The 14,861-nt window shown below is 39.0% G+C and overlaps 1 protein-coding gene and 1 pseudogene across 1 annotated transcript in view; one reads left to right on the forward strand and one right to left on the reverse strand.

Annotated features, from left to right (window-relative positions):
- Nucleotides 1–14,861, reverse strand: part of Scarb2 (scavenger receptor class B member 2) — a 59,576-nt gene that overhangs the window by 29,127 nt on the left and 15,588 nt on the right. The window contains exon 2 of the mRNA XM_046458929.2: nucleotides 10,868–11,025. Within this exon, the coding sequence (XP_046314885.1) occupies nucleotides 10,868–11,025 (158 nt within the window). The remainder of the gene's footprint in view (nucleotides 1–10,867; nucleotides 11,026–14,861) is intronic.
- On the forward strand, nucleotides 618–1,366 carry LOC124102538 (superoxide dismutase [Mn], mitochondrial-like; annotated as a pseudogene).

The raw sequence follows: 14,861 nt of genomic DNA on the forward strand, positions 1-14,861 counted from the left end.
TCAGATCCCGCATATGCATAAGATCATGCAGTCTTTGCCTTTCTGCGCTTGACTTATTTTACTTAACATATCAGCCTTCAGTTATGTCGCCACAAATGATAGGAGCTCCTCCTTTTCTAAGTTTCAACACTATTCTATTCTGATACAAGAACTGGATCTGTATGTTCAAAAAGGAAGGAATCATAGAAGAAGGTGTAGTAGTAATATATTCACTTTATTAAATATTATCATGATCAACATTTATTTTATAAAGATCAAGATACAACATGGACCCTACTTTGTGTGCAACCAGAGAAGTGAAAATTTGTGCCCCAACTGTGTACAATGAATCGAAGAGCATTCTGCTGTCCTGTATAACTGATTAGAACAAATAAATAAATTAAAAAAAAAAAAGATATAACATGGGGGCGCGGTCTGGGACGCGGGGGGGCAGACACTAGCTCGCCCCGGGTGGACGCTGCGGTTAAGAGGCTCTGAGGCTGCGGCTGAGGACCTTGAGCGCTGTGTGGTGCCGCCGTGCAGCGCGGGGTCTCTGGGGTGTCGGCAGAAACCCAGCCTCCCCGATCTGCCTGCCCTGCGACTATGGCGTCCAGGAGCAGCACATCAACGCCCAGGTCATGCAGCTGCGCCACAGCAATCACCACGCGGCTAACGAGAACAACCTAAACCTCGCGGAGGAGAAAAGTACCGGGAGGCACTGGCCAAGGGAGGTGTTACCGCTCAGGTGGCCCTTCAACCTGCACTGAAGTTCAACGGCGGAGGTCATGTCAATCACACCATTTTCTGGACAAATCTGAGTCCTAACGGTGGTGGAGAACCCAAAGGAGAGTTGCTGGAAGCCATCAAATGTGACTTTGGTTCTTTCCACAAGTTTAAAGAGAAGATGGCAGGTGTCTCTGTTGGTGTGTGTGTGTGTGGGGGGGGGCGGTCAGGTTGGGGTTGGTTCTGTTTCAATAAGGAGCAGGGACGCCTGCAGATCGCTGCCTGTTCTAATTAGGATCCTTCGCAAAGAACAACAGGTCTTATTCCACTGCAGGGGATGGATGTCTGGGAGCATGCTTATTACCTTCAGCATAAAAACGTCAGCTCTGGGGCTGGGGCTCAGTGGTAGTGCACTTGCCTGGCATGTGTGAGTCACTGGTGTTCGATTCTCAGCACTACATATAAATAAATAAAATAAAGGTCTATCAACAACTTAAAAAATATTTTTAAAAAAGTCAGACCTGATTATCTAAAAGCTATTTGGAATGTAATCAATTGGGAGAATGTAACTGAAAGATACATGGCATGCAAAAATTAAAACATTATCATTATATTGAGTATGTTAAACTCCTTATGGCTATTTCTGTAGTAGAATACTGCAATATACTAATAAGCCACTTGACTACAGCATTTATTGATGTTGATGATATATGATGACATGGTGATTCATTGATATACGTATATTTGATAACAATAATTTAGTGTTATAAATAATTTCCTATTTAAAAATTTTTTTATTAGGCAATTGTTTGAGAATCATTACTGCTCTGTGTGATTTAGTCTTAATGAACATTTTCCTCAGAGAGCTAAACTTGCTAGTAGTTATAATTGTCAACATAAAACAATAAAAAATATTCCATCCCTATATTTGGGGGCTTATGGAGAAGGCTTTGTAACTCCATTCTATTGCACTTAGAGAAAATGTAATCTTTTGCCCCAGTTCTCACAGTAAAATAGGAAATGGAGTATTTCTCTTTTGTATTGAAATTGTTATTTTCTTACATAATGCTCTATCTAATGGTACTTGTGATGGCTATCACCCAGTGGTCTCTATGGTCACTTGTATAAATAATTAACACCACCTTGTCATTTAAAAAACAAATAACTTGTTGCTGATTGAAAACTGCTTTATTATGAGGAGATAATTATGCATCTGGATTTACAAAGACTGATGTAAAATTTTGTTCTCAAACATAGAAGTGTGTATTTATGAAAGTGCTGTAGGTGGGTACATCAGGGCCTGGCTGGGGACACTGTGGGGACACTGGGGACCTCGGGTGAGGCCATGGACATTCTAGGGCCTCCTCTTCTCTCCCTCCTGTTGAAGGGCCTCCCTCTCCTGAGAGCTGCGCCTGGCCAGATGCCACCTTCCCTAGTTGAGACAAATGGATTTCTGCCTGGTGTCAGCACTGTGCCTCCCTCAGGCGCATTTATTTCAAATATATGTTTTATATTTCTGTTTTCTTCTAAAAAATTTGTAGCCACTATAAAAGTTTTCTATCATTTTTCAACGGAGGGAAAACTACCCATATCAGTGACACAGCATTTCAGCATACATTCCAGGTGGTTTTTGCACAGGAGCGCAGTATACATGCTGTTTGCATGTGGCAGGGATTCTGCTTGTATCTGGCTTAGCAATGTCACAGATCTTCATCTTTCATCATCTCCCTAATTATCTTTAATGGCTATATGACATTTTATCATTTGGGCATTTCCTCATTTATTTCATAGTTTTATTACTGAATATTTCATTTGCTTCTGTTATTTATTATCAGTCATGCTCTTGTGAGCAACACTATGCATGTAAGTTTTTACCTCCTGCTGGAATATTTTCTTTATTTTTATTTTTATTTTATTTTTTTAGTTGTAGGTGAACACAATACCTTTATTTTATTTATTTATATGTGGTGCTGAGGATCTAACCCAGGGCCTCACATGTGATAGGCGAGCGCTGTATCACTGAGCCACAACCCCAAGCCCAGGATATTTTCTTTATATGAAGGTTTTTTCTTAACCTATTTAATAATGTTTTCCCAAGGTCATTCATTTTAAACATTTTTCCCCCAACTTAATTTTTCTATTTCTTTTCATGGAAAAATGGAGTAACACAGCAGTTTCAATACTGAAGACTAAAGTTAAAAAAAACAAAACAAAACAAAAACCCTTAAATTCAAGGTACTTTTCCTTTAGAATTCAGTTAGGAAAGTATTTAGTTTTCTGAGTGTCAGCAATGTTGGCTATTGATAACTCTGTGTGTGTATGTGTGTGTGTGCATGGATTGAAACGCTCTGGAGACTTATAGCTGTCCTTTATATCACAGGGTGCAAATGAGAGGCACGTGGTTACTGCTGGCCTCTGTTTAATAGACCTTCTAGGAACGTGGGACTTTTTGAGAGATAGGCTTTGGAATACACATCATCTGCTAGATCAGGGTTTATTTTGAGCTAACAAAGATTTGCAGAGTCTACTGACACATAAAGCTTTGACTCCTAAGCTTCCAGATTTGAAAACAATTCAATGTTGAAATTTCTATGGGGCTCTATTTTTGCTTTGGCTTTCCTATTGATAAGAATGAGGGAAGCACACTCCCTCACTGTTTGTGTCTCCTCCATGCTAGATGGAGGTTAAGTGACCAAGAGGATTTATATACTCACAACTTTAATCAGCCAGCAGAAAACAATGCTAAAACTGTCTAGCTCTCTTTTCCATAATAGAAAAGAAAAACAAGTAAAATTTCCATTTTTTAAAAAAGAATGAATATTGTTCATGCAACGATTTTTGTGACCAGTTCAACAGTGCCTGCTGTAGTCATGATTGTGCTGGAGGGAAAGAAGCAAGCAATACAAATATTTTCTTTGTATTTGTTGCTTGAACCGTTGTGCAGTAATTAAACTTTGATGTTAAGAAATTGCTATATCACATCCCTCAATTTCATGGCCTTAAAATGAAATTTGAGTTTGTGTTGAGCACCTTTAAAAAAGTAATAACGAAACTGTAAAATGAAGATTGATGCAGGTGGTGAGTCATGTCCGAAATTGGGTATACATATATTTTATTTTCTGTTTTAATTTCAGGGGAATTACTTTGGGGGAAAACCGTTAGGAAAATGTTTGATAAATTATTGTTCCTCCTTTTCACTCCTTGCTGCTCCCAGCAAGCTATGTCCTGTCCTTGGAGGTATGCACCAAACCCAGAACCTGCTGAAAACCCTGTAAGATCCAGGTTAGTTTTCATTTAATTCATTAAATAATCATTGATTTTCCTATTGCAGTTGTATAGTTTTATGATTGTTAATAATCTGTCAGTTTTTTTAAAAAAGATATAACATGGGGAAATGCCTATATATATACTCACTATATATACTTATATAATGCCTATGTATATTTACATATATATAATATATATGTATTTGCATGTGCATATAGTATGAGGACTATCTAAAAGTTAAACTCACCCTAGAAAAATGGCTGAGAGGACATCCACCAAAATATTAACATTGCTTATCTTTGCGACAGTGAAACCTTGGATAGTAGATTTTTCCTCTTTTACTTTATTGCAGTTTCAAGTTTATATTTAGTGATTACTGTATATGTATGTATAGCATATAAATACACAAATATAGGTATACATACATGCATATATATAATGTTTATAATATAAAATATAGCTTATCCCTTTAAAGATAATGCTACATATGATATTATATATTTTGATTACTATTTCATAATTCAATATTACTTCATAATCAATGAACAGTTTTTTAAAAGCCCACTTTATATCCCTCACATCTTCTTTTCTTTTCTTCTTCTTCTTTTAGTATTGGATTTTGAATCCTGGGCCTCGTGAATGCTATGCAAGCACTCTACTACTGAGCTACATCCCCAGCCCTTTTAATTGTATTTTAGATAGGATATCACTATGTTGCCCAGGTTGGCCTCAAAGTTTCACTCCTCCTGCCTCAGCCTCCTGAGTAGCTGGGATTACAGGTGTGCGGTAACACACCTGCCTCACATCTTTGTTTCTTACTATCAGGCCTAAAAAAGAAATGAATAAAACCGACAGTGTAACTATGAAACCCAACATTATATAATGGGACATTTTAACAAATTCATATAAGAGGCTGGGGATATAGCTCAGTTGGTAAAGTGCTTGCCTCACATGCACATGGCCCTGATTCAATCCCTAGCACCAAAAAAAAAAAAAAAAAAAAGAAAGAAAGAAAAAAGAAATTAGTTGAAAAGGACTTGGACAATTATCTTTTTAATTTTTGAAATGTTAAATAGTAAGAAAAAGAAAAAAGATGCCTAGAAAATTTTTTTTCAATCTCAAAATGGTTGCAAAGCCACGAGATATTATAAATTTGATACAAATTTTAGGCACATTTGTCACTAAACAAAGAATTCATGAAGCAAAGTCGTGTGGATCCACAGCTTTACAAAAATACAAATAAGGCACTACATTCCTCACACCAGACAGACCGGTTTTTATCAACACGTGGAACTGTGTCATCTTTTCCCAAGAACAATCACAGTCTGAACTAGGTGTCAACCTAGGGGGAAATGTGCCAACTGTCAATGGTGGGGCAGGTGAGTCAGGCCTAGCACAGCCTTTCCCCACTCAGAGATTTCCCATCACCAGCAGCCCCACACCCTCCCCTTCCTTTGCCCCAGGTCCCTTGGCACAGCAGACACAGTCAGCTGACTCAGGTGGAGGGAGGGAGCCTGTGGAACTACCAAACACCTGGGCAGGAGCTACTGAATGCTCAGCCTATCCTGTACAGGAAACAACAGTCTCAAGTGACAGAAATTAGATCCAAGGAATGACTACCAAAAGCAAATATATAGAGCCTAACAGGCCCCATAGAGGGGCCTGAAAAGCCATGTTTTTCTATGAATCCCAGATCTCACAACCCATTCAATCTAGTTAGAAGTCCTCAACAGTCTGCTCTGTGTTTACGCATGTTCCTAACAAAGCTACTCATTTTTTAGGACCCAGTCCCTCCTTCTTGATCCTATTCTTGAGTTTTCCTGCCTAAGTCTTGTGGTTCCAGCTAAGCTACTCCTGTTCTTTGTTTTTAAACAATTTCTCCTTTTGTGTCCTATGAATTTAAGTCACAGCCAAGAATATTTCATTAACTTATTCCACACATATTCACTAGACACTGAATATTCAGAGATGAAAGGACTTGATCCCTGCTCTCCATGGAGCTTCTGGTACTTTGGAAGGAAAGACAGATATGTAAATCAATTATTAAGATGATATAAGGAGGCTGATTCATGGTGGGATAGGGAGAGGGAGCAAGGGAGAAATAGACGAACTCTAGATAGGGCAGAGGGTTTAGAGGGGAAGGGAGGGGGCATGGGATTATTAATGATGGTGGAATGTGATGATCATTATTATCCAAAGTACAGTTATAAAGACACGAATTGGTATGAATATACTTTGCATCCAACTGGAGATATGAAAAATTGTGCTCTATATGTGTAATAAGAATTGTAATGCATTCTGCTGTCATATATACATAAATTTAAAAAAAAATGCATTTAGTTACTATTGTAATGGGTGCACATACCAGGGACAAGTTCCAAGAAGAGGCAGATTTAAGCTAAATAAAATGTTGATGAATTCATTCTTTGACAAAGGCAATTGATGCATGGTAGAGTTTGGGGCAGTTTACAAGTAATTGCAGAATGGTTAGAATTGAGCTGTCCAATATGGTAACCCCTGGCCACATACAGCTATGTGTGCTAAAAATATAACTAGAAGGAAATGAAACATGCTGTAAATGTAAAAGACACATGGGATTTCAAAGCCTTAGTATAAAAAAAGTATAAACTATCTCATCAATATTCTGAATATCAATAACATGTTGAAATGATACCATTTTGGATCTTATTGAATTACATAAAATATTAAAATTATATTTGCCTGATTTTTTTAAAGAGAGAGAGAGAGAGAGAGAGAGAGAGAGAGAGAGAGAGAGAGAATTTTTTAATATTTATTTTTTAGTTTTCGGCGGACACAACATCTTTGTTTGTATGTGGTGCTGAGGATCGAACCCCGGTCACACGCATGCCAGGCGAGCGCGCTACCACTTGAGCCACATCCCCAGCCCTTGCCTGATTTTTTAACTTTTTTTTTTTAACCAGAGATTGAGTCCAGAGGTACTTAATCACTGAGACACATCCCAGCCCTTTTTTTATTTTGAAACAGGGTCTCACTAAGTTGCTGAGGCTAGCTTTGAATTTGCAATCCTCCTGCCTTAGCCTCCTGAGCTACAGGGATTATGTGGGTGCACCGCCATACTTAGCTGTTTTGTTGTTGTTGTTAACTTTTTAATATGTGTCTAATAGAAAAAAAAATTCAATGTCTTGTGCGACTTGTATTAAATTTCTACTGTAAAACTCAGAATTTAAAATTCTAGGTTAAGAGTGCTGCAAGGCTGCTGATGTAGTTCAGTAGTAGAGTGCTTGCCTACCACGTACAAGGCCCTGGGTTCTATTCCCAGCACCACAAAAAAGGGAAAAAAGAAGTGCTGCTATGGTTGGATAAGTGTTCTCTAAAGGCCCATGTGTTAAAGGCTTGTTCCCCAGAGTGGCTCTATTGTGAGGTTGTGGCACCTTTGAGAGGTAGGGCCTAGAAGGAGGTTTTCAGGTCACTGGCAGAGTGCCCTTGGAGGGAAGGGTGGGACTCCAAACTGCCTCTCCGCTTTTTTTCTTTTTCCAAGCAATGGGGTGAGTGGTCCATGCATTCCTGCCATGATGGGCTGCCTTGCTACAGATCCCAAAAGCAACAGGGCCAACCAATCATGGACTGAAATCTCCAGAGTCAAAATTAACCTTTTCTCTGTATAAGTTGATTACCCCAAGTGTTTGTTATCATTCTGGAAAACTGACTAATACAAGTCCAAAAAATAAATTAAAAAGAGGCTAGACAAACAAGGAGCCAAATCTCTATGACCTTGGACATCAATCACACAAGGAGCATCACTAGGACACTTAGCAGGGAAGAGGGGGAAATATCAGATGTGTCTTTTATAAAGTCACTCTGGCAACAGAGTGGAGAAGAAATGAAGGCAAGAATTAGGACCAGAGGCAGGAAAGCTCATGGAGGAAAAATAAGACAGTCAATGAGGAATCAATCCTTCCAACCTACTGGATCAGCTCTCAGGAGATTCTTAACCTTCTTTGTGCCATAAGCTCCATAGGCTATCTATGATGAAAACCTCAGGACCATTTCTCAGATCAATGTTTTAAAATACAGGAAATAAAATACCCAGAATTACCAAGGAAACCAATTTTAGTCATCCCTTGGTATCTTTGGGGGGTCAGCTCTAGCTCCCTACCCCCATATGCACATCCTCAGATGCTCAAGTCCCTTAGATAAAATGGTGTAATATGTGTGTGTAACCTATGCACATCCTCCCCTACATTTTAAATTATCTCTAGATTACTTATGACACCTAGTACAGTGTAAATATTGTGTAAATAGTTGCATATTTTTGTATTGTTCAGGAAATAATAACCAGGAAAAAATATGTACCTATTCAGTACAGAAGCAATACCACAGCACTAACTATATTGTACATAGCAGCAACAATGTAATGTTTTCCCAAATATTTTCAAATAGTTGATTAACTATTCAAACAGACAGAAAGATGGACAAGCCCAGAACTTACAGATACAGAGGGCCTACTATATACTGAAATACTGTTATCAAGTTAAAAATCTGTGATTTAAGAAGCAATATGTATATGCCTCTTTATCAACACTGTAAGTAAGAAGTAGCAGCAGGGTGGATGATTACCATAACTTTAAAGTATTTATGAACATCCACAATATTTCAAACAGCTTCAATGAGATACAATGTCTGTGCCTCCAGTAGTAAGGCCTCAGGGACTGCTAATACAACATATGATCTATGGAAGAACCCCTGAAAACAATGTTCCTGAACTTTCCCCAGGAGTAATTAGTCAAGGCCCATATTAAATGGGAACATGGAGGGCTATGTTTATAGTTGAATGCTGTTTTAATTCTAGGATTTATTCCTAGAACACATCTAATAGAGCATACCTACACCCAGACACAACAACCAGGAGACATTTCAGCAGAATGTTGAATTTGCTTTCAGTTGATTAGAATCCATGTCGTCTTCTTGGTGGTTTGTTTTTGGAGCTGAGGTCCGGTAATCCTCTTGCGTCACTCACCCTCTTTCTTATTTATTTATTTATTTTTTGTGGTGCTGGGGATTGAACCCAGGGCCTGGTGCATTCTAGGCAAGCACTCTACCAACTGAGCTATATCCCCAGCCTTTGCCTCACCCTCTTCACTAGCTGGGACTATAGGCACATACCACAGCACCCAGCTTAGAGTCCATGTCTTTTTTCTCAGGAGTCAAGGATAATGACCACAGGAACAGGCCAGGAGACCCAGAGGTGAAGTCGTGTGTTGGGGTTCTTTTTGAGTTCTCAGGGGAGGTTTGTTTCTGTGGAGGCAGCCTCCCCCTCACCTTAAGAAATTTAGTTAAAACAATAAAACTACCACCATGCAGTATACTGGATCCTAATCCTGCAACCATTTGTTGCCCAGGAGAGCCTCAGATAGAGAACTGCTCTACCACACAGCACAGTTTCTTTAGTCATAGCATTTTTAAAAAATACTTTTTAGTTGCCAATGGGATTTTCACTTTATTTGTTTATTTATATATGGTGCTAAGGATCAAACCCAGGACCTCACAAGGTTCAATGCCAGGCAAGTACTCTACAACTGAGCCACAACCCCAGTCCCTAGTCATAGACATAAAAGTGCTTTAAAAAATGAGGACCCCACCAGGCACTGTGGCACACACCTGCAGTCCTGGCTATTTGGGAGACTGAGGCAGGAGAATCACTTGAGCCCAGGAGTTTGAAGTCAACTTGAGTTAACATAGTGAGACCTTGTCTCTCAATAAATAAGAAAATAAAAATAAGGACCTAAGCATTTTCTTAAAATTCCTTTACATAACAACTGGGTTCATTTTACCATTCTGGATTTGTGAATTATGATCAGACCAAATAAATCCATTAAGACTAATAATAATAGCAAACACTTACTTGCTATCACTAACTGTGTGTTAGGCACTAGTTTGAGCATTTTATAAATACTGACTCATCGAATCATTTAGTCTTCAAATAATCCTACTTGGAGGTTTTATTTTTATCCTTACTTTACAGATAAGGAAACTAAAACACAGTGAGTCAATAAGTTGCAGAGGTAAGATTAGAAATAGGTCATTGTCTGACTCCAAAGGTAGAGTGTGATCACTGAAGGCAGGACCAGGGCTTTCATCTCTGAATTTTCAGCACCAAGAAAAATATTGATTCATAACAAATGAATCAGCCATGCATCAAACACTGAGTGAACAGTTATGACAGATTATAGGCATTTCGACCATTTAGTGGTCCTGAAAAAGAAAGAGCTTACTCTCAGCTTCCTCTATTAATCTATCCATTTTTAACTTGGCAAGGAGAGACTTTACTGGAAAGATTATTGCAGAGGGAAGGAGGAGCTACTTCAGCAGGGAGAAGGGGGATATTGCAAGAGGGAAAAAGTTCTGATTATAAGATCCACAAGCTGTTCATCTTTTAAAAAATAATTAATGCAATTCTACTTCCCCAATGTTTAAAACTGGTGGTTATTGCCAAAGACTCTAACCAACCCTGCCACTCAGTTATCTTTCATACCCAGGATAAGTCGGGGGAAGGGGGCAGAAAAGAAACAGAAAGGTATCTCAGACCCATGGTAAATTCTGGAAACTGACTTTAAAAGGTATGTGGAAATGGGAAATGGTAGGGAAGACCCTGAAAGTCACTAAAGAGTATCAAGGGGTGACCTTAAAACGACCAGAGGTGGAGAATAGTTCTTCATGGCAAATAAAATACACTAGAACTCGGCCCAGTCCACACAGTCAGTCATTTTCTATGGAGGTATCACACCCATCAGCAGTGTTTCAGACAGAATGGAGCCAACACCTGTGCTCCTCACAGGGTGATGCCAGCAGAGGAGCAGGCACAATGGGATCCTTCCATATTTCTAGCATGGGAAGGAGGCAAGTGGTTGGGACTTACCTGTAGGTATATGGCCCCACCTCCTCCAACCGAGGGATCTCTCCTCTGAGGATCTCCTCTGGATTGGTGACATTGAAGAAATAGAACTGAGTATACACGGGCAGTGGGGGCTTCTCCCAGGAGTCAAAGATCTCGGTACCATTCCTTAACACCATATTCTAGGAAAGAAAAAACAAAAGGAGATTTACCAAACTGTAAGGCCATTGGTTTTGGACATGAAGCAGGAAGTATGCTCCCTTCTCAGATGTCCTACCTCAGTTATTTTAATTATTTCACAGGTATTCAATGGCTATCTCTTGAGAACAGTTCCATGCATTACACCAAGAGGCCCCATAGTCCCATGAAGCCATAGGTCCTCAATAAATATTTGTTGTAAAGGAAGGTTGCTAGAGACATAGCTCATGGGTGGGAACATGGCATTGCCAAAACCAAATGCCCCACTTGGCTTTGTTATTTTCAAAGATGTCACTGATGGTACAGCTGCTGAAGAATTTAGCCTCTTCTGAAAAGTACCATACACTTCCAGCTTGCCCAGGTGAGACAAGAACAAGGAGACAGGCTCCAGACCAGTTTGGGTCCTTCCAGTTGAGCTGAAACCACATTGATCCTGACTCACTTCACCACCAGGAGTTTATATGCATTTTTATATAAATCCCCAACAAATTCATAAAATGGAGATGCCTGACCCTGTTTCAAAGACAAGGAAACTGAGCCTCACTGAGGTTAAGCGACTATGGTAGACTGTATTCTTTGTCCATAATCCTTCCTTTGCTTCCTACCCTTGCCAGGTGTTTTGGGCTAAATTATATACCCCTATCACCCCCAAGTCTGTATGTTGAAGTCCCAACTCCCAGGACCTCAGAATGTAACTATATGTAGAGATTGGGTTCTTTAGAGAGGTAACCAAAGTTACATAAGGTCCTGAAGTTGGGCCTTAATCTAATATGACTAGTGTCCACGTAAGAAGTCAGGAGGTATACATACATATATAGAAAAAGATCACATAAAAACACAGGGAAAGATGGCCATCTACAAGCCAAGGAGAGAGGCTTCAGAAGAAGTCAATCCTGCTGTCAAAGGACAAAATAACAATAATTTAAAGATTTTACTTGACTTTATGTGCTGCAAAATAGAATAAGTGTTCTGATGTACTGAGCAGAGGAGGTGGTATTATAGACAGAAAAGGCATGAGGAAAGTAGAAACAAAAAACAATAAAGTAGATTGGTCATTTTTTAAATTTTCCTTGTAAGCAGGGGCAATAGAAGTTCACTTTTAACAACAATTTACTTCAGGTTCTAGGAAATTTGGTTCTCTCTTTCTTTTGCAGAAGATAACTTAATTTTGGTTTGGTTAACTTTATTATGAATGGCTCCATTGTTATTTTTAATTGGGTCTCTGGGGACCTGGTACAGAGCTCAGTCCGAAACAAGGCCTCTTAGTTTCTGTTGTTCAAGCTACCCAGCCTGTGGCACTTATTATGGCAGCCTTACCTAATGAATTGTCACGGTTCCCTAGGGCAGGAGTATTCTTCCCACCCCACTGATTTCAGGCCAGGCCAATGCCAAGGTTTCGCCAACTGAATGTAAGTGGGTGGTTGCAATGCAACATTTGAAGCTAAGGTCTTAAGATACATGGCACCTCTGTATCAGATGTCTTGGAGATGTCACTTTCTGCCAAGAGAAGAGCCTGGCAGCTGGTGATCCTCAGCCTAGATCCTAAAATGGAAATGTGCAGACCAGGCCTGAAGTTGACTAGAAGCCTAGAAGCCAGCCTAATTGAGCTCAGCCAGTCAAACTGAAACTGCAGCCAGCCTACACCCATCAAGGTGAAATAGATGTTACTTCAAGACAGTGAGATTTGGGTGCTATGTTATTCACAGTTGCCTAATAACATAAGCCTGATAAATAAAGTGGCTACAGCTAACAGGCAGACTCCTATTACCTTGTAGCCATAACAATCTTCAATATGTTAAAGGAGAAAAACTGTATTTCCATAGCAGAAATTATTAAAAGACACAATAAAGATAAAAGCACAGACTAAAAATAAATAAACCAAAATGAAAACAGTTATTAACTCTAAGCGTTGGGACTTTGGATCACTGTTATTTTCTCCTTGATGAGATTTTGTATTTTCCAACTTTTAAAATAATGAGTAGGGAAATTAATATTGAGAAAATTTTAAAAATAAAACTGAGAAAGGAAAATGGGGTCCATTGGTACAATATCATGACACTAGTGAAACAATAAGAATCAGATTGCAAGACGGAGAAGAGGCAGGAGGATTGGGAGTTCAAAGGCAGCCTCAGCAACAAGAAGACACTAAGCAACTCAGTGAGACCCTATCTCTAAATAAAATACAAAGTAGGGCTGGGGATATAGCTCAGTGGTCAAATGCCTCGGAGTTCAATCTCTGGTATTATCCCCTCCCCCACAAAACAGCATCAGATTGCAAGCAAAGCAGCCCCTGCTCTCCCTGTCAATCCTCTGACAAAGAAGCTCTGAGTGACAATAAACAGAGACCAGCTTCAGAACAGGTTGGAAAACCACTGGCTATAAATGTAACAAGCACATGACAGAATGTCAACTTTGAATAGCCCAGGGCTCCAATTTAATAGAAGCAATGTTGCAAGAAAACGCAATGACACAGCTCTATTATTGAACAGAAAAAATACCAAGAATCTCTGCTGAAGAAAAACAAACAAACAAACAAACAAAACAAAAAACAAACAACAACAAAAAAAAACGCAAGGTGACTATGGAATAAACAAATGCAGAAAAACTTCAAGTCAGTTTGGAATGTCCAACCTTCAGTTTTCTATCCAAACAATACATTGTTCAAATACTCTTGGTCTTCACTGACTGATTTAACCCATTATGTCCCATCATCCTATCTACAGGATTCCTGTAAAAACTTACATTGAGCAATTTTATAAGTGCCCTAAAATTTTTATAGGTATTTATAGGTGTTGGGTCATAATGGGATGAGCTGAGATCAGGATGATGAGATGGAAAAAAATCAAACTATGAAATCCCTTGTGTTCTTCCAACCTCCAAGATCCTGCTCTTGACTCCTTGGCAAGTTGTTTTGATCTGTTCTGCCACACACTGATCACTTCCTGCCTCAGGTATGGGAGATATTTAATCAATCATTTGAAGCAGTTAGGAGCTTTGTAACTTTTTATCTTACCTTCTAAACAGAAGCCTAACCTATTTGAGGAGGAGAGAGAAACAGTCAGTTCAAGCCCAGAGTACAAGAAAACACTGTAACTTGAAAGGTCCTGCGGCTGATAAGAGGTATCCAACCTTTCTCTACTTATGTCAGATCTGGGTCTGGAACTCAGAGAAGCTTTTCCTCCATTCTCCATTCTCTTATCCCATCTCTGCATAAAACATTTTAATAAAATATTTATAACATACTACACATTTTAATTATACATGTTATATGGTGGAGTCTCCCGTGATAAAATACACATACAGCACTTAAAAAAAAAACAGCTCAGTTACTGGAGTTTAACCTACCTACAACTAATATGTTACATATGGGGTCTAATGTGTAAATAATATTACTTATCTTCTAAAGGATTTTGAAGATCCATAGATATTTAAAAAGTTGATTTCATTAAAATAAGGATCTCTTTTTCTTGTCCATGACGTTCCAGAAAAGGGCAAGACAATAATTTTTCCTCTTCCACAAATTGCTTGAGTGTCCCCAATAGGACAAATTCTCCCTTCCTTTGAACCTTCTGACATATTATATAAGAATTGCTGAGGCATTTGACCACTGAGCCATATTCCCAGCCCTACTTTGTATTTTATTTAGAGATAGGGTCTCACTGAAAAATTGAAGTTTCTAGGAATTAACACAAAGCATATGAATCTAGCAACCTAAAATGGAAAGAAAAATGCCACTATTCAGTATGTCAATGTATTAAGTTATCTGATGGTGTCTCAAAATGAAAAGTGCTTATCTACAAAAAGAAGAATAGGGTGTTTG

The sequence above is a fragment of the Marmota monax genome, unplaced genomic scaffold, assembly GCF_021218885.2.
Source record: "Marmota monax isolate L192 unplaced genomic scaffold, Marmota_monax_Labrador192_F-V1.1 WCK01_AAM20220418_F8-fsc00112, whole genome shotgun sequence".
Classification (NCBI taxonomy): Eukaryota; Metazoa; Chordata; class Mammalia; order Rodentia; family Sciuridae; genus Marmota; species Marmota monax.